Source organism: Schistocerca gregaria, chromosome 9, assembly GCF_023897955.1.
Source record: "Schistocerca gregaria isolate iqSchGreg1 chromosome 9, iqSchGreg1.2, whole genome shotgun sequence".
Lineage (NCBI taxonomy): Eukaryota > Metazoa > Arthropoda > Insecta > Orthoptera > Acrididae > Schistocerca > Schistocerca gregaria.
Genome location: NC_064928.1, coordinates 254,989,616 through 255,010,417, shown reverse-complemented (window position 1 = coordinate 255,010,417; position 20,802 = coordinate 254,989,616). Strand labels below are relative to the sequence as shown.

Below are 20,802 nucleotides of genomic sequence, written 5' to 3'. Positions count from 1 at the left end.
GTGAAACAGCTTTGGAAAAAGACATTTAGTATTTCGGCCTTTAGTCTGTCATCCTCTGTTTCAGTAGCATTTTGGTCACAGAGTGTGTGGACATTTTGTTTTGATCCACCTACCGCTTTCACTTAAGACCAAAATTTCTTAGGATTTTCTGCCAAGTCATAGTACATAGAACTTTACTTTCGAATTCATTGAAAGCCTCCCGCATAGCCCTCCTCACACTACATTTCGCTTCGCGTAATTTTTGTTTGTCTGCAAGGCTTTGGCTATGTTTGTTTGCTGTGAAGTTCCCTTTGCTTCCGCAGCAGTTTTCTAACTCGGTTGTTGTGCCATGGTGGCTCTTTTCCATCTCTTACGATCTTGCTTGGCAAATACTCATGTAACGCATATTTTACGATGGTTTTGAACTTTATCCACTGATCCTCAACACTATCTGTACTTGAGACAAAACTTTTGTGTTGAGCCGTCAGGTACTCTGTAATTTGCTTTTTTGTCACTTTTGCTAAACAGTATAATCTTCCTACCTTTTTTAATATTTCTATTTACGGCTGAAATCATCGACGCAGTAACCGCTTTATGATCGCTGATTCCCTGTTCTGCGTTAACTGTTTCAAATAGTTCGGGTCTGTTTGTCACCAGAATGTCTAATATGTCATCGCCACGAGTCGGTTCTCTGTTTAGCTGCTCAAGGTAGATTTCGGATAAACCACATAAAAAAATTCACTAGATTGTTTGTCCCTGCACCCGTTATGAACGTTTGAGTCTCCCAGTCTATAACCGGCAAATTAACATCTCCAACCAGAACTATAACATGGTGGGGAAATCTACTCGAAATATTTTCAAAATTATCCTTCAGGTGCTCAGCCACATCAGCTGCTGAGCCAGGGGGCCTATATAAAGACATCCAATTACCATGCCTGAGCCTCATTTAACCGTGACCTTCACCCAAATTATTCCTCTCACCAGCGAGTACTTCGCCTTCCGTAATGTTCGCACATGCATTGACAATGCTGTGATGCATGTTGTCAGGTGTTGTTGGTGGATCACGATAGCAAATATCTTTCAACTTTCCCCACAGAAAGAAATCCGGGGACGACAGAACCGGTGAACGTGCCGGCCATGGTATGGTGCTTCGACGACCAATCCACCTGCACACTGTCTTGGATGAACGCTTGTTCACTTTTTCCACTCAAATGGCTGTAGATTTGCTACTTGTTTGGCAGGGTTTACAGGCAGATTGGCAATGATCCTCGGTTATCGAAATGGACTAGCTTGCTTTTTCTCGCTAAAACACATTATTATCTACCATGCAGGTACTAGAAATCCTTGTTTCAAGTGAGTTTTATTCTGCAGCTGCTCGGGCCAGTGCTTGCGTACTATGAAAGAACGTTTGTATCAGCACTGATACAAAAACAGGTATTATTGACAAGCTGATACCTACTGAATCGGAGAAACAAACCTAGTCCAATGAAAAGACAATACGAGTTAACCGAAATCGGCGTTCCTAAAATATAGGTCAGTGATTTTATCTTTCATCTGTCAGAGACAGCAAAGGACTTGGAAGAGCAGTTGAACGAAATGGACAGTATCATGAAAGGAGGGTATAAGATGAACATCAACAAAAGAAAAACGAGGATAATGGGATGTAGTCGAATTAAGTAGGGTGATGCTGAGGGAATTAGATTAGGAAATGAGACACTTAAAGTAGTAAAGGAGTTTTGCTATTTGGGGAGCAAAATAACTGATGATGGTCGAAGTAGAGAGGATATAAAATGTAGACTGGCAATGGCAAGGAAAGCGTTTCTGAAGAAGAGAATTTGTTAACATCGAGTATTGATTTGTCAGCAAGTCGTTTCTGAAAGTATCTGTATGGAGCATAGCCATGTATGGGAGTGGGACTTGGACGATAACTAGTTTGGACAAGAAGAGAATAGAAGCTTTCGAAATGTGGTGCTACAGGAGAATGCTGAAGATTAGATGGGTAGACCACATAACTAATGACGAGGTATTGAATAGAATTTGGGAGAAGAGGAGCTTGTGGCACAACTTGACAAGAAGAAGGGATCGGTTCGTAGGATATGTTTTGAGACATCGAGGGATCACCAATTTAGTATTGGAGGGCAGTGTAGAGGGTAAAAATCGTAGAGGGAGACCAAGAGATGAATACACTAAGCAGATTCAGAAGGATGTAGGCTGCAGTAAGTAGTGGGAGATGAAGAAGCTTGCACAGGAGAGAGTAGCATGGAGAGCTGCATCAAACCAGTCTCAGGATTGAAGATCACAACAACAACAACAACAAAACAAAATGATATAGCGTTCTGAGAGACTAAATATAATGAACTGACCAAATGAAACGGCTCCCATAACGAGTCCCAAAAGTGATCTCCATGTACCTAGTAAAGACAACAAATTCTGAAACAAATACTGGTTTCAGAGTTGATAAACAATGCATGTTAGTGTATGATGTTTCAAAGAAGCTAGTACCTGGAACGGGCTTATGCTCCGCCACGAAGTGTGGCGCGCTTACCTGGTGGAGCCTGTTGATGACCACGACGGCCGTGTGCTCCACGCAGCTCTTGAGCAGTTCCAGTTCCTTGCACTTGATGGGGATGTCGACACGTCGCTCCACTACAGGACACTCGCTAGGTCGCATGGTCTCTGTAACCACAAAATAAACCTGTGACCACCACATATAAACAGCTTCCATTTATATCAGTAGAGCATACACAGGGTGTTACAAAAAGGTTCGGCCAAACTTTCAGGAAACATTCCTCACACACAAAGAAAGAAAATATGCTATGTGGACATGTGTCCGGAAACGCTTACCTTCCATGTTAGAGCTCACTTTTTGCATAGACAAGAGCTTTCAAATCCCCCATAAAAAAGTCAAGAGGGTTGAGGTCAGGAGAGCGTGGAGGCCATGGGATTGGTCCGCCTCTACCAATCCATCGGTCACCGAATCTGTTGTTGAGAAGCGTACTGTCGCGTCCCAAACGTGGGTTTTGCGAGGGATTGAGCGACACGGTTCGTAAACGGGAATTAGCCGGTTGACCTAATTGAGAGGGAGACTTTTGATCTGGCTAAGATGTTAAATTCCCTGGTGTGAAGGTACAAGGCTAGGATGTTGGTAGAAGTAAACTCGTATGGACGTTATAAAAGTTCTAATTTATTCATAAAGAATACAGATCACCCTAACTGCGTAGTGATTGTACCTACAGAATAGCCAAGCCCATTACAGAGACGGTGACTGACTTCCACCGTTCTGGCTGCCTGATAGAACTTTCCAGCACTTTGCTGCCCACACTAGCACCCTACGTCAGAGTCCCGCGGTCGCTGCCTAAACGCTCATCGGCGACTATCTCCAACTGTCTGCCTGCAGCCCGCCCTCAGCCCAAGTCGGCTGCTACTCACGCTGACTACCGTCGCTGCCTAAACCCGAGAGAGAGATCCCCGGAGCGGCGTGCCTCCGAGTTTTGTTAGCTCTTCCCCTTCGACCCCGCCAGCGCTTGGCATGACGTAGCGTCGAGTGCAACTTTTTCTTATTAGGGACTGTTTTAGTATTAACTTCAGTACTTTTCTTCAGAAGCTGGGTGGAGGGGTAGAGGGGCCTCTCCCTATATGGTCACGCACTGCGTCCTGAGCCCTTTATTGGCTCCTCATGACGTAGTGCGGTCCCCACCTAGGGCCCTCTTTCTTTCTCTCTCCGCTCCCAGACTTCTCCCTCTAGCCAAGAGTGTTGATACTGTAAGTTATTGCTTATTAAGGGACCTGCCCAGAGCGCCCTTTTTATCTTAATAGCTGAGTCTGCTTCCTTGCTTATCACGCGCAGCTGCCTGGCCGCTTGGACCGCCGCCTCGGCTATCTGGCTGCGTCGTTATCTTTTGTGACCCCTCTGACACGCCTGGCGTCCCCTGTTAACTCTATCTCCCCGTATGATTTCTGGTATATCGTCTGAGAACAACTGCATTTAGACTTGGCTTTTCTGCGGTTACAACACCTCCCCCGCCAGGGAAATTGGCGTTACTCCTCAGAGTAGCGTCAATTGTGACTCTTTTATTTTTTTTTTTTCCATTACATGCTTTACAGATTTGTTTATTACATTAGCATCTGATATGTTATATTTTTCATTTTCATTTAGTAAAGTCAAATTCATTAAACACACAATAATACAATTACATTATACATGCCTAACATTCAGTTATGTCAAAAGCATTTGCATTAAAATCAAAAGACACTTTCATTGATACATACATTCACATTTCAATTAGAATTACATTTCAAATACAGTTACATGTCAATTACACATTTGAAATACAGTTACATTTCAATTACATATTTCAAATACAGTTACATTTCAATTACACATTTCAAATACAGTTATTTAACGTCTGTTTCTGAAAGCGACCGTATCACCTTGGTCCTTTCCACATCTTTCATAAATTACTATCTCTTCAGTTTCTTTATTACTGTGTCTTCTAGCTGAACTAGTCTCTGGGTATTGGTTCACTATGGTATTTCTTATACATACTTTTCCACAACAATCACTGTCTTCAAAATATTTCCATATACTTTTAAAACAGTCTTTACAACATTTACAGTTTTTACTACAACAGCATGTTATTATGATTAGAATAACTATTGATATGGCTACATACGTAGTTATGGAGTAATGTGTGAAGTACCTGGAGTACTTCATTTCCTCCTCTTGTCTCTCTACCATCTTCTGGACATCATCCAGTCTTTTTCCTGCGACTTTCAAGTCGTCTAACTGTGTTATTACCTGGTCCAATGGCAAATCTAATGCTAACGTTGAGACATTCCTTTTTTTTCTTGTTTACCACGCAACAATCGAATTCTAGATTGATCTGCGGAACTATGTCTTTCTTCGTCACATTACTCTGAATCACTCTATCTGTTTGTATGAACACTCTAGTGCCATACCCCTCACATTTACTGTAAAAACTAATTTTTCCTACCCCTTTTATTACTAGGTCCTTTGGTGGTTCCCTTCCACACAATACTGTTAAGCCTTCTTCCTTCGGTGCTACATATAGCCATTCGTTACTGTTTAGATGAGTCCAAAGGCTCTGATTCAGTGCGACTATTTTTCGCACACAATCTTCCGGAATTTCTCTTACCGGTTGCAACAATTTGGCTTCGCACTCTTCGTGGTCGAATGTTGACAGCAAGGCGAATGCTTGTTTGCACAGTCTCCTATTTTTACTTAGCTCCTTGCATTTTAGTTCCTCCGCAGAAAGTTTCGCGTACTGCCTTTTGGATTCATCTATTAGTAAGAATTCTTTCTCTGGCTGTATGTACACATATTTACCTTTCATGTTTGGAATTTCTTTTGGTAGTGGGAGTACTCTATACAAATTGAAATTGTTATTATTTATTAATGGAATATTAATTACATATCCTAGTATGCTACCCGAGATGAAAACATCTAAATCAATTATTCTTAACAATAGATAACCTGAGGACTCCGTAAGAGGAACAGGAAACTTTACATCTTTTAGTTCTTCCCGTATTAAACTTAGGTATTTTACAATTTGGACTGGATTAATTATATGAGGCTGTAGTATTCCCTTCTGAGCATTTACAATGGCATTTATCATTTGTTCGTATTCCTCTTCGATCTGACCAAACACTGCCGATAGTTGTAATACTTGCTCTGTTACTGTGGCGAAGGACGCTACACGTTTAAACCCTATATCGGTTTCCTTCACGTATTCCTTCATGAATCGTTCTAGTCTTTGCATACCTGTCTTCAGAACGTGCTCATTTGACTCTAGTGTATATACCGTCCTGTTTACTCCCGCCAATGTGGCTCTTACCACTGCCACCTGTTCCTTTGTTAGCCTCAACAACCCTTCTGAGTTTTTCTCCATAGCGTCTATTCTTTCCTTATAGTATGCTGCATCTGCTTCGTCCAACGTCCCGAACAGTATTTTACTTACCTGCCCGACGAAGTTGAATACTCCTCTCTTCCTTCTGGTCTCGTGTTTCGTTAGCTGCTGTACTAAAAGTTGCAATCCTGTGATTTTTTCCACATGATGGGTTACTTGTTGGTCTAGTACCCTGCATTCTATTAATCCTACATTTAATTGTGTTAGTGTTTCTCGGCACCTTTGTACCGCTGCCCTACCATACCTCTCTGCATTCTGAAACCTTTCTGTTATTATATCTAGATTTACGTATGTGACTATTCTCCATGTGGTACTGTATATTTCTACCTGTCCTCTATTATCGTAATATAGTCCTGATGAACTCGGAAATGGCGTCACTTGGTACTCATCTGTTGCATGCTCTGATGCAGTGATGTAGTATGCTGTTATCACTATGACGAATTTCACGACCTGCCACTTGAGTGCCATACCTGAAATTTAAAAGAATTGTTTCAGCCTGTTGGCATGTACCTTTGTTTCCTTATTTCTTTTAACTTTTATTACTACGTTAGGACCTTCCACTTTTACTACTTCAAATGGACCTCTCCATTGTGAATCTAATTTCCGAGATCTACCCCGTCTCACCGACTCATCGTGCAGTAATACTTCATCTCCTACCTTGAAGTTTTTTGGATTTTGTTTCATGTCATACTGTTCCTTACTGATTTTCTTACTTCTTATAATCGAGTCTCTGGCCACTCTGTGGGCTTCCTGCATTCTCGCTCTTAGTTTATTTACATACATTTCATAATTGTAACTTACCTGCTGTGTTTCTTGCTGCAGTACTCCTGGTATGTTAACCTTTCTTCCGTATAGTAATTCAAATGGTGTGTATCCTGTGCTGCTGTGTGGTGTAGTGTTGAACACAAAAATTGCATAGGTACCCATTTGTCCCAAGAACTTTGATCTCCTGTTACAAAGTGTCTGAGATACTCTACAATAGTTCTATGACTTCTTTCTAGTGCACCATTTGATTCAGGGTGGTACGCTGTAGTATTTATACGCTTTACCTTCAACAATTTACATACACTTTTAAATACATCACTCAGAAAGTTAGACCCTTGATCTGTTAATAATACTGATGGAATTCCATACCTTAATACTACGTTTTCCACAAATGCCTCAGCAACTGTTTCGGCATCTTGTTTGTCAATTGGGATTGCTAAGGTAAATTTACTCAGATCGTCTTGGAATGTTAACATGTACCTTTTTCCTGTATTAGATACATCTAGTGGACCCACTATATCCATCGCACACTTTCCGAATACTGTTTCTGCTGTGTCTGTAATTTCTAAGGGCATCCTAGTTTTCATTTGCGTGTTTTTATTCTTTTGACACGATGGGCATTTCCTAATGTAATTTTCAATGTCACGCTTCATTCCGCGCCACTGCTTGTATGCTTTAATTCTTTCGAGTGTCCTGTGCATTCCTTGGTGACCTCCCAAGGGATTGTCATGCATTTCCTTTAGTATATTTTCTTTTTCTTCGGGACTAATTTCCTCACCGCTATCCGTTTCCTGTTCTATTTCACTCGACACTTGTGCTTGCCGCACGTTTACGGAACTTTCTTCCCCATTTGCTTTTGCTGCCGAGATCTCTGTCTCCACCTTCTGCTTCGCATCTATCTCTTCCTTCCCTTCATGCCTTATTCTACTCAGCGCATCCGCATTCCTATTTAACTTTCCTGGCTTGTATATTACTTCATAATCATACTCCTCGAGTTTCAGTCTCCACTTCAGGAGTCTCGAACTCGGATCTTTGACACTAAATATCCACGTTAGTGGCTTATGGTCTGTCACTACAGTGAACTTTCTGCCATATACATATGGTCTGAACTGTTTTACTGCGTAAACTATAGCCAACAACTCTTTTTCCGTTGTGCTATAATTTAGTTCGGCTTTGTTCAATGCTCTGGATGCATATGCGATGGGAAGTCTTCGCCAATCTTCTTACCTTGCGATAACACTGCACCCAACGCTGCGTTACTCGCATCCGTTGTAATGATGAACGGTTTCGTAAAGTCAGGGTACTGAAGTAACGGAGGGTTTATTAATTTCTCTTTTAGTTATTCGAACGCATTGTTCTGACGTTCGCTCCATCGGTACTCCACTCCCTTTTTTAAGAGCTCATGGAGAGGTTTCGCAATCTTGCTGAAGTTAGCAATACAACGGCGGTAGTAACCTATCAATCCGAGAAACCCTTTTAGTTCCTTAGTTGTCTTTGGCTGTGGGAAGAACTTCACCTTCTCCACCTTCGCCATATCTGGTGATATTCCTTTGTCAGTGATGCAATGACCTAGGAAGATTACTTCCTTCCTCAGGAATTCACACTTGTCTGGTTGCAGCTTCAAATTGTGCTCTCGCAACCTGTCAAATATTTCCCGGAGCTTTTCGTTATGCTCCTGCAGGTTTTTCCCATAGCATACTATGTCGTCTAGATATACAAAGCATTTCACTCCTTGTAAACCTGCCAAGACTGTATTCATCAGTCTCTGAAAACATCCTGGGACTCCCTTCAGTCCCATCGGCATTCGTTTGTATTCGTAATGCTGATAGTTTGAGCTAAATGCCGTTTTCTCTCTGTCCTTCTCGTCCGTCAATATTTGATGGTACCCGCTTGCGAGGTCAAGCGTCGAGAAGTACTTAGCTTGCCCTAACTGATCCAGTATCTCGGAGATATTCGGTAGTGGAAATGCATCGCCTACAGTGATATCATTTAATCGTCTGTAGTCCACTACGATTCTCCATTTCTGTTTGCCACTAGCGTCTAGCTTCTTTGGAACTAACAGTAACGGTGCGTTCCAAGCGCTCTTACTCTCGACAATTATGTCATCTCTTAGCATCTGCTCTATTTGCTCCCTTAGCACTTCCTTTTGCGCTTCCGGGATGCTGTACGGTCTAGCGTTTACTACCTTTCCCGCGTGTTCCGGTGCAATCGGTATTCTGTGCTTCACTGCGGAAGTATAGGACAGGTTGTCCCCTGGTAGATGAAATACATCTCCGTATTCCGCGCAAACCTCTGCTAGAGTGCTTTTCTCTTCAGCGTTCAAATGATCCATTCTTAATTGCCTTCGCAACACACTAGTACGACTTTCTGTCTTTCCTATGACATTAGTACAACATTTTACTTCGCGTATTTTCCCTACTTTTTCTAATTCTTCCGTCATTAACCTGACGTTTCCTAACTGCACTCTGTCTTCTGACAAGTTTAATGCACTTACTATGCATTTCCCATTTCGCACTTTTACTAACGCTTCAGGTACATGTACCCCTTGTGCAATCTCCTGCCTAGGAATAATCATTTCCTTTTCGATTCCCCTTTTTACATTTCCTTCCACCTTTAATAACATTTTTTCCTCTCGGGGCCCTATTTCCCCGCCTACTTCTGAATCTTGTTCGTTCTCATGTCCCTTTGGCTCTTCCTCTACTACTAAGGGTATATCTCGCCCTTTTAGTCTCACTATTTTACCTGCATAGTCTAACTTAACTCTATGCTCTGTCAAGAAATTTCTGCCTATCAGTCCGTCGTACGGAATATCTAATCCTCTCCCGTACACGTGAAATTTTTGCCCTACTTGCTCAGAACCGTCCACACTTAAGTGTACCTGTACCGTACCTATTGTGCTGACGGCCTCACTGGTTACACCTTTTAGCCGAAGCCTTTCCGCTTCATTAATTGCAAGTGTACTATTTATCGGAATACTTGTTCTCTTGAGCAGACACAACTGTGCTCCAGTGTCTATTAGCAACTTCAAATATCTTTTTAATTCTATGCAGTATAAAACCAAAACGTCATTTTCTGTTGCACAGTCGATTACCCTAACTGAGGGTTTACCTATCGCAACTGTGCGGCCTTGCCGCCTCTTAGTTTCCCTGCACCACTTTACCGGTTTTGCTCGATACTGGCACCCTACCTTTTCTCCATGCGTGCCAGGGCCCTGCGTGACAATCTTTCGCGTAATGTCCCGGCCGCTTACACTTGAAACAAGCAACGTCTTTTACCCTCGTACACGGAACTCCACAGTTCCCTGGTAGATTACATTGTGGGCACCTCCACTCTCGTAAACCTCCATCAGCTTCCCTATGATTTCCTCTAAAGTCTCTTGTATCTATCGGCTGAATTTTTCTTAATCTTACCCGGCATTCCGCGTCTGTATGTCCTGCCTTGTCGCACCCGTAACAAAAATTCGTAAACTCTTTGCCCGTCATTATCCGTACTCTTCCCTCTGGCCTATTCTTTCTACACTTGCTTGCCATGTGCCCTCTCAATCCACAATTGAAACATTTCAAATCTCTAATATCTCTGGTATTCTTCACCGTTTCCTTTCCCCGGTTGAAAGTTACTCTTGGGGCTAGTCCCCGCTCTTTCATTGACAGTATTGCCCTTTCTTCTTGCAATGCTAGTTCCACGGCCGCTGCTAGCGTGATTTCATCGCCTCTACTTCTTACTATCGTCTGTATTCTATCATTGCTTAACCCTTGTATAAAGCATGCTCTTCCTAGTGAATCAACCAGTTCTATTGCGCCCTTTAAGTTCTCCCTAGCCGTAACTCTGCTTACTGCTTCCCTGAAATCCCTTTGCATTTCATCTATTCGGCTTGCCCATGTCGCAATTGGCTCTCCTTGTCCCTGTCTCGATTGAAATATCTTGCACGCGTAGTAGTCAATGGTACGCTTACTCGCATAATTTTCCTCTAGAACATGTTTTACTTCCTGCCATGTCCCAGTGCGTTCCCTTACTTGCAGCCTCGATCTGGCCTCTCCGGTTATTTTGGCTTTAACAAACTTCAGTAACGTTTCGTGTTCCTCCGGTTTCACAAGTTCAAATGCAGCGTCTACATTTTCAATAAACTCCCTAAGATCTCTCTTATTTCCTTCGAACACTTTTGGAACTATACACAAGCCTTCTTTCACTGATATCTTACCGCTACTGGAGGATGACGGAACTTCGTTAGTTTGGGCCATCTTACCAACTTAACTATGTTAGCACTTTACAATACAAGATACAAAATTCTTAATATAATTTTATATGTACCGCTTCTCTTGTGGTGCGCCGTCTGTTCCGCTGATCCGCGTTGTCCCGCGTTGTGCCGCGCTGCTCCGCGCTGTCTCTGTGCTCTCTATGCCCGCGCTGTTCCGCGCTGCCGCGATGCGTCGGCCGCCGCTCTGCTGGGCTGTGCCGACCCCGTCGCTCGCCTCGGCTGCCGCTGCTACGGCTGCTGCCGCTGCTCGGCCCGGACCCCCGGTCTCGAACGCTGGCTGCTAAGGCACCTCTGTGCCTCGTCGCTCCGCGTCGTGCTGCCGCTATCCTGCGTTGCCCTGCACCCGCGAGGACTACTTCTCTGGACTCTGTCGTAGTGGGGCTACTAATGCTGAAAGTTGCGAGTCGCCACAACTTCCTGCTAATTGCCACAGTCGCTGTAGCAAAATCTACTGGCTCCTATCTCCTTTTTGCCTATATGCCTTTGTGGTACCCCACACCTGGCACCAAAAACTTTTATTTATGTCGCGTCCCAAGCGTGGGTTTTGCGAGGGATTGAGCGACACGGTTCGTAAACGGGAATTAGCCGGTTGACCTAATTGAGAGGGAGACTTTTGATCTGGCTAAGATGTTAAATTCCCTGGTGTGAAGGTACAAGGCTAGGATGTTGGTAGAAGTAAACTCGTATGGACGTTATAAAAGTTCTAATTTATTCATAAAGAATACAGATCACCCTAACTGCCTAGTGATTGTACCTACAGAATAGCCAAGCCCATTACAGAGACGGTGACTGACTTCCACCGTTCTGGCTGCCTGATAGAACTTACCAGCACTTTGCTGCCCACACTAGCACCCTACGTCAGAGTCCCGCGGTCGCTGCCTAAACGCTCATCGGCGACTATCTCCAACTGTCTGCCTGCAGCCCGCCCTCAGCCCAAGTCGGCTGCTACTCACGCTGACTACCGTCGCTGCCTAAACCCGAGAGAGAGATCCCCGGAGCGGCGTGCCTCCGAGTTTTGTTAGCTCTTCCCCTTCGACCCCGCCAGCGCTTGGCATGACGTAGCGTCGAGTGCAACTTTTTCTTATTAGGGACTGTTTTAGTATTAACTTCAGTACTTTTCTTCAGAAGCTGGGTGGAGGGGTAGAGGGGCCTCTCCCTATATGGTCACGCACTGCGTCCTGAGCCCTTCATTGGCTCCTCATGACGTAGTGCGGTCCCCACCTAGGGCCCTCTTTCTTTCTCTCTCCGCTCCCAGACTTCTCCCTCTAGCCAAGAGTGTTGATACTGTAAGTTATTGCTTATTAAGGGACCTGCCCAGAGCGCCCTTTTTATCTTAATAGCTGAGTCTGCTTCCTTGCTTATCACGCGCAGCTGCCTGGCCGCTTGGACCGCCGCCTCGGCTATCTGGCTGCGTCGTTATCTTTTGTGACCCCTCTGACACGCCTGGCGTCCCCTGTTAACTCTATCTCCCCGTATGATTTCTGGTATATCGTCTGAGAACAACTGCATTTAGACTTGGCTTTTCTGCGGTTACAACAGTACGAACACTTCGACTGAAATGTGCAGGAGCTCCATCGTGCATGAACCACATGTTGTGTCGTACTTGCAAATGCACATGTTCTAGTAGCACAGGTAGAGTATCCCGTATGAAATCATGATAATGTGCTCCAATGAGCGTAGGTGAAAGAACATGGGGCCCAATCGAGACATCACCAACAATGCCTGTCCAAAAGTTCACAGAAAGTCTGTGTTGATGACGTGACTGCACAATTGCTTGCGGAGTCTCGTCAGCCCACACATGTTGATTGTTAAAATTTACAATTTGATCACGTTGGAATGAAGCCTCATCCATAAAGAGAACATTTGCACTGAAATTAGGACTGACTTATTGTTGGATGAACCATTCGCAGAAGTGTACCTGTGGAGGCCAATCAGCTGCTGATAGTGCCTGCACACGCTGTACATGGTACGGAAACAACTGGTTCCCCCGTAGCACTCTCCATACAGTGACGTGGTCAACGTTACCTTGTACAGCAGCAACTTCTCTCACGCTGGCATTAGGGTTATCGTCAACTGCACGAAGAATTGCCTCGTCCATTGCAGGTGTCCTCGTCGTTCTAGGTCTTCCCCAGTCGCGAGTCATAGGCTGGAATGTTCCGTGCTCCCTAAGACGCCGATGAATTGCTTCGAACGTCTTCCTGTCGGGACACCTTCGTTCTGGAAATCTGTCTCGATCAAACGTACCGCGCCACGGCTATTGCCCCGTGCTAATCCATACATGAAATGGGCATCTATCTACTAGCATTTGTAAACATAGCACTGACTGCAAAACCACGTTCGTGATGGACACTAACCTGTTGATGCTACGTACTGATGTGCTTGACGCTAGTACTGTAGAGCAATGAGTCGCATGTCAACACAAGCACCGAAGTCAACATTACGTTCCTTCAATTCGGCCAACTGGCGGTGAATCGAGAAGTACAGTACATACTGACGAAACTAAAATCAGCTCTAACATGGAAATTAAGCGTTTTTGGATACATGTCCACATAAGATATTTTCTCTATTTGTGTGTGAGGAATGTTCGCTGAAAGTTTGGTCGTACCTTTTTGTAACACCCTGTATATCACCTGAGTATAAATGGTTGCTCCGCCAAAGGGCTGCCATTTCATAGGTTGTGTATGCAAAACTAATGTTCATTATTACCACTGCTGATTGCTAATACTGTTCATTATTACCACTGCTCACTGCTAGAATTAATGCCGCCTGGCAGCGCTGCACGTATGTGGTGCAGTAAGGAAGTACATTCGGAGGTGATCAAAGCCGTGCGATAGCGATTTGCGCGCCAACATCTGAAAGTAGTAGCTATTGCAGGCACGAGGTATAAAATGGCCGTGCATTAACGAATCTGTCATTTGTACTCACGTGATTCACGTGGAAAGAGTTCACCCGGGATTATGGCTGCGGAACGGTAGTTCGAACTACACGCATCGGATTTTCCATTGCAGAATTCGTTAGGGAATTCAATACTCCGCAATCCACAGTGTCAGAGTGTGCCGCGGTTACCAAACTTCAGCCATTACCTCCCACGACGGACAACGCACTGTCACACGGCCTTCACTAAACGACCGAGAGCAGGCCCAACAGACAAACAGCACTGCGTGCAGTAACCGCAGGAAATAACTATAGGATGTACGACGAACGTATCCATTAGGACAGTGTGGCGAAATTTGGCATCAATGGTCTAAGGCAGCAGACAACCGACGCGAATGCCTTTCATAACAGCGCGACATCCTCTGCAGCGCCTCTCCCGGGCTCGTGACCACACACGACTGGAAAACCATTCCTGGCCAAACGAGTCCCGATTTCAGTTGCTAAAGCTGATGGCAGGACTAGAGCGTGGCGTCCGCAGATCGTGGTCGTGCGGTAGCGTTTCGCTTCCCACGCCCTGGTTCCCGGGTTCGATTCCCGGCGGGGTCAGGGATTTTCTTTGCCTCGTGATGACTGTGTGTGGTGTAATGTCCTTAGGTTAGTTAGGTTTAAGTAGTTCTAAGTTCTAGGGGACTGATAACCACAGCTGTTAAGTCCCATAGTGCTCAGAGCCATTGGTTCTATAATGATATGGAGTCTGCTTACATGGAATGGTCTGGGTCCTGTAGTGTAACTGAACCGATCACTGACTGGCAGTGCTTCTGTTCGGCTACCTGGAGACTATTTGCAGTCATTCATGGAGTTCACGTTCCAAAGAACGATGGAATTTTTATGGAGGGCAATGCGCCACGAAACCAGGCCAAAGTTTTTCGCAATTAATCTAAACAACATTCTGGCAAATCCGAGCGAATTTCGCCACCCAGATCGCCCGACATGGGACTTTATCCAGAGGTCAGTTGGTGCATAAAATTCTGCACCGGTGACAGTTTCGCAGTTATGGGCAGCTGCAGAGGCACTACGTCTCAGTATCTCTACAGGGCACATCAAACGACTTGTTGAGCCCATGCCAGGTCAAATTGCTCCACTACGCTGGGAGCCAAGAGGTCAGGCACGATATTTGGAGGTATCCCATGACTTTTGTCGTCACAGTGTATTAACAGAGCGGAGACGAAACGGGGAATGTTGAAGTGAGGATACGAGGCCACAGAGAGGTAAATCCTGTGACATAAGTGACTTTGACAAGGGACAGATTGCTGTACCCCAGTGCGTCGGAATGAACATCTTGGAAGTGTCATAGGTGGTTGGCTTGGTCATATGCTACTGTCGAGCATGTATGGGAGATGGTTAAATGATGGTACAACAACGAGTTAGCGATAAAGCGTTGGACATGGACGCCTTGTGACACAAAGTGTACGAAGCCCTATACATACAGTTACATAGGCAGTAATCGGTGTCAGATGTACCGGTGGAGTACAAGGCTGCTTCGGAACACACCTTCCAGCAGACACTGTGGAACACGAGGCTCCGTAGCAGACTCGTATGTGTTCTAAAGGTGAGCCAACGACATCTTCAATTAAAAATAGAAGGAGCACAGTGTCAAGGAGTGTGGACCTTGGAGCATTGGTAAGATGTGGCCTGGTCAGATATATTACGTTCCTTGCGACATCAGGTCTACGGCTGTACCTAAATGCCCAGTCACCTGCGTGAAAGACTGCTCCGCATGTTCTGTTCGGTGGGGGCGGTAATTTGCTGTGTGTGTGGGGGGGGGGGGGGGGGGGGAGGCACACACCTGGCCTTCCATGGGGGCACCGTGACAGCTGTGGACTGCGTGAACATTACCGTGAACAACGTGCACCCCTGAAACTTCCTGGCAGATTAAAACTGTGTGCCGGACCGTGACTCGAACTCGGGACCTCTGCCTTTCGCGGGCAAGTGCTCTACCAGCTGAGCTACCCAAGCACGAAAGCACGACTCACGCCCCGTCCTCACAGCTTTACTTCTGCCAGTACCTCGTCTCCTATCTTCCAAACTTTACAGAAGCTCTCCTGCGAACCCTGCAGCCCTTCATGCTTGCCTTCCGCGACGTGGGATGGCATCTTCGAGGAGGATATCTTTGTGTGTTAGAAAACCAGAATCATGCTACAGTGTGTGAAAACTTTGCAAATTCTGAATGGTTTTATTTTTTATATTTCTTTTCCTTTCGTTTTATACGTCACTCCAATACTAAAACAAGGTATATTTCCCGATTTAGTAATGCAATATTTCAATTTCAAACAAATTTTTCTAATAACTATACTAATTAGAACCAGTGTACATGAGAGAGAGAGAGAGAGAGAGAGAGAGAGAGAGAGAGAGAGAGAGAGAGAGAGAGATACATTGACAGTGTGTCGGACAGAGCGTGTTAGTGAGTTCGGGTGGCCAGTAGCCACAGAGAATTGTTATGGCACATAATAGTAAGGGACAGAAATAAGATAATTCTTTTTATTAAAACTCACTAAAGTTGACTCTGGTAAATTCACGTCATGCTGGAGCACATAAGGATGCAGGAAGCGAACCAGTACGTCCCAAGTGGGTCAGGTCGGCGACTCGGTCTGCCGAGTAAGCAGTAAGTACTCAGCAAAAAATGGGCAGCGAGAAAAGCATATTCGTTAGCTCTTAAGGATGTTGCAAGAAACTCCACCATTTTATAAGAGCAGGTAGAGAGGGACTGACACAGCAGTTCTAAATGCAGCAGAATAAGTTGCAAAGCGATTTAGAAAAGATTGCTGTATCGTGTGGCAGGTGGCAGTTGACGCTGAATAACGAAAAGTGTGACGTGATCCACACGAGTTCCAAAAGAAATCCGTTGGAATTCGATTACTCGATAAATAGTACAATTATCGAGGCTGTCAATTCAACTAAGTACCTGGGTGTTAAAATTACGAACAACTTCAGTTGGAAAGACCACATAGATAATATTGTGGGGAAGGCGAGCCAAAGGTTGCGTTTCATTGGCAGGTCACTTAGAAGATGCAACAAGTCCACTAAAGAGACAGCTTACACTATACTCGTTCGTCCTCTGTTAGAATATTGCTGTGCTGTGTGGGATCCTTACCAGGTGGGACTGACGGAGGACATCGAAAGGGTGCAGAAAAGGGCAGCTCGTTTTGTATTACCACGTAATAGGGGAGAGAGTGTGTCAGATATGATACGTGAGTTGGGATGGAAGTCATTACAGCATAGACGTTTTTCGTCGCGGCGAGACCTTTTTACGAAATTTCAGTCACCGACTTTCTCTCCCGAATGCGAAAATATTTTGTTGAGTCCAACCTACGTAGGTAGGAATGATCATAAAAATAAAATAAGGGCAATCACAGCTCGAACAGAAAGGCTTAGGTGTTCGTTTTTCCCGAGCGCTGTTCGGGAGTGGAACGGTACAGAGATAGTATGATTGTGGTTCGATGAACCCTCTGCCAAGAACTTAAATGTGAATTGCAGAGAAATCATGTAGATCCAGATGTAGAATAAGGAGGGCACTTGCGGTCATTACGAACCGAACTTCGCGTCATAGACTCTGTTCAAATACTCCAACTCTCGAGCTCTTTTCATGAGCCGATGAATAGGTTCAGTGGCATTCACAGTAATAGCACTCGATTTCATGATTACGATACTGTAGTGGTGCAACAGCACTGAAGTACTATGCCTCGTCGACGTGTGTATCGTTAACGCCGCCACCGCATACCTGTCTACAAACGCATAATAATCATCGAAAATAAACTTGGCCCAAATGGAACCGCACCAAGTGTTATACTCAATGAACCAATTTTTTTCCCATGGATGTCGAGTTAATTTCAGTCTTGATGCTGCCACAGGGAGTACTGGAAGTGGATGGTTCACTCTAGCTAGTGTCCGATGTGAGAATGCCTCTCTACCTGGACTCGAATCTTTCGCCGACCGAGATGACATCGCTTACAAGACCTGGCATTGTGGAACAGATGATAAGTCCCAGTCTGGACCTAGTTATGTATATGGTAATATGCCGTTTACATGGTATACCCTCTCCTGTCGTAAAGTTATTAATGATGAAAAAATACATGTACGGATGAAAGGACTTGGTGTTCACTACACTACAGTACTGTAGTAGGCTCCAGCATACTCTATGAACTAGCCTCAGACGATGGCTGCCTTCACCTGATGAACTACTTTCTTCTCGCCGCCTACCGTCCACTGATGGAGAAGCTGTCTTCCCACATCACATCGCCCAGTGCTCCCAGCGACAGGGCCTCTTGGGGCCCACGTTCCTGTTCAACGATCGGGCGCCTTCGGGTGCCGAACCGAGCCAGGAGTGAGGAGGGCATCATCCGACCACACGACTACACACACCGGGCAACCCGCTCGCCGCCAGGGTCGCAGACGTCGCCTCCTGAGCGTGCAGACGCGGAGCTGACTCGACGGACGTCAGCTACAATCCAGAACGTGGCTGAGTTGCCAACGGCCGAGGCTGCTGCAGGAGAACGACGACTCGCACAAACATTACGCATAGATAACTGTACAGAAACAACGGTTTACTGGCGTCGCCGACGCTCCGCAGATTCCTAACAGCTATCCTGACTTCATACCAAGATACACTGAAGAGCCAAAGAAACTGGTACACCTGTCTAATATCAGCACGCAGATGTGCCGCAACACGAATTCGCATGGACTCGACTAATGTCTGAAGTAGTGCTGGACGGAACTGACACCATCAATACTGCAGGGCTGTCCGAAAATCCGTAAGGGGGTGGAGATATATTCTGAACAGCAAGTTGCAAGGCATCCCAGATACGCTCAATAACGTTCATGTCTGGGGACTTTGGTGGCCATCGGAAGTGTTTCAACTCGGAAGAGTGTTCCTGGAGGCACTCTGTAGCAATTCTGGATGTGTCCGGTGTCGCACTGACCTGCTGGAATTGCCCAAGTCCGTCGTAATCCACAATGCACATGAATGGACGCAGGTTCTTACGTACGTGTAACCTGTCACATACGTATCTAGACGTATCAGGGGACCACTATCACTCCAACTGCACACGCTCCACAGTCCCCATCTGACATACAGGGTCCATGGATTCATGAGGGCCGCCCTATGTGGCCGAGCGGTTCTAGGCGCTACAGTCAGGAATTGCGCGACCGCTACGGTTGCAGGTACGAATCCTCCCTCGGGCATGGATGTGTGTGATGTCCTTAGGTTAGTTACCTTTGAGTAGTTCTAAGTTTTAGGGGACTGACAACCTCAGCAGTTAAGTCAGAGCCATTCGAACCATTTGATTCATGAGGCTTTCTCCCTACCGCTTGATACAATTTGAAATGAGACTCCTCCGACGAGTCAACACGTTTCCAGTTATCATCAGTCGAATGTCGGTGTTGACGGGACCAGGCAAGGCGTAAAGCTGTGTGTCGTGCAGTCATCTAGGGTACACAAGTGGGCCTTCGGCTCCGAAAGCCCATATCGAAGATGTTTCGTTGAATGGTTCGCACACCTGCCCTTGTTGATGGCACAGCACTGAAATCTGCAGCAGTTTGCGGAAGGGTTTCACTTCAGTCACGCTGGCCGATTCTCTTCAGTCGGCGATGGTCCAGTTCTTGCAGGATCTTCTTCCGGCCTCAGCAACATCGGAGATTTGATGTTTTGCCGCATTCCTGATATTCACGGTTGTTGTTGCGGTCTTCAGTCCTGAGACTGGTTTGATGCAGCTCTCCATGCTACTGTACCCTGAGCAAGCTGCTTCGTCTCCCAGTAACTACTGCAACCTACGTCCTTCTGAATCTGCTTAGTGCAGTCATCTCTTGGTCTTCCTCTATGATTTTTACCTTCCACGCTGCCCTCCAATACTAAACTGGTGATCCCTTGATGCCTCAGAACATGTCCTACCAACCGATCCCTTCTTATAGTCAAATTGTGCCACAAACTTCTCTTCTCCCCAACCCTATTCAATACCTCCTCATTAGTTATGTGATCTACCCATATAACCTTCAGCATTCTTCTGTAGCACCACATTTCAAAAACTTCCATTCTCTTCATGTCCAAACTATTTATCGCCCACGTTTCACTTCAATACATGGCTACACCCATACAAATACTTTCAGGAACGACTTCCTGACACTTAAATTATACTCGATGTTAACAACTTTCTCTTCTTCAGAAACGCTTTCCTTGCCACTGCCAGTCTACATTTTATATCCTCTCTACTTCGACCATCATCAGTTATTTTGCTCCCCAAATAGCAAAACGCCTTTACTACTTTAATTGTCTCATTTCCTAATCTAATTCCCTCAGCATCACCCGACTTAATTCGACTACATTCCATTATCCTCGTTTTGCTTCATCCTCCTTTCAAGACACTATCCATTCCGTTCAACTGCTCTTCCAAGTCCTTTGCTGTCTCTGACAGAATTACGATGTCATCGGCGAACCTCAAAGTTTTTATTTCTTCTCCATGGATTTTAATACCTACTCCACACTTTTCTTTTGTATTGTTTTTTGCTTGATCAATATACAGATTGAATAACATCGGGGATACGCTACAACCCTGTCTCACTCCCTCCCCAACCACTGCTTCCCTTTCATGCCCCTAGACTCTTATAACTGCCACCTGGTTTTTGAACAAATTGTAAATAGCCTTTCGCTCCCAGTATTTTACCCCTGCCACCTTCAGAATTTGAAAAAGTGTATGCCAGTCAACGTTGTCAAAAGCTTTCTCTAAGTCTACAAATGCTAGAAACTCAGGTTTGCCTTTCCTTAATCTATTGTCTAAGGTAAGTCGTAGGGCCAGTATTGCCTCACGTGTTCCCAATTTCTACGGAATCCAAACTGATCTTCCCCGAGGTCAATTACACTCGTGAAATGGTTGTACGAGAAAATCCCCATTCCATCGCAACCTCGGAGATGCTGTGTCCCGTCGCTCGTGCGCCGACTATACCACCATTGTC

The 20,802-nt window shown here is 45.2% G+C and overlaps 1 protein-coding gene across 2 annotated transcripts in view; it reads right to left on the bottom strand.

The window, feature by feature from the left end:
- LOC126291739 (proteoglycan 4-like) overlaps positions 1 to 20,802 on the bottom strand; it is a 418,968-nt gene that overhangs the window by 303,635 nt on the left and 94,531 nt on the right. For both annotated transcript variants that reach the window (XM_049985413.1, XM_049985414.1), the window contains one exon: positions 2,525 to 2,655. In XM_049985413.1, coding sequence (XP_049841370.1) covers positions 2,525 to 2,650 — 126 coding nt within the window. In that variant the 5' untranslated portion in view covers positions 2,651 to 2,655. The remainder of the gene's footprint in view (positions 1 to 2,524; positions 2,656 to 20,802) is intronic.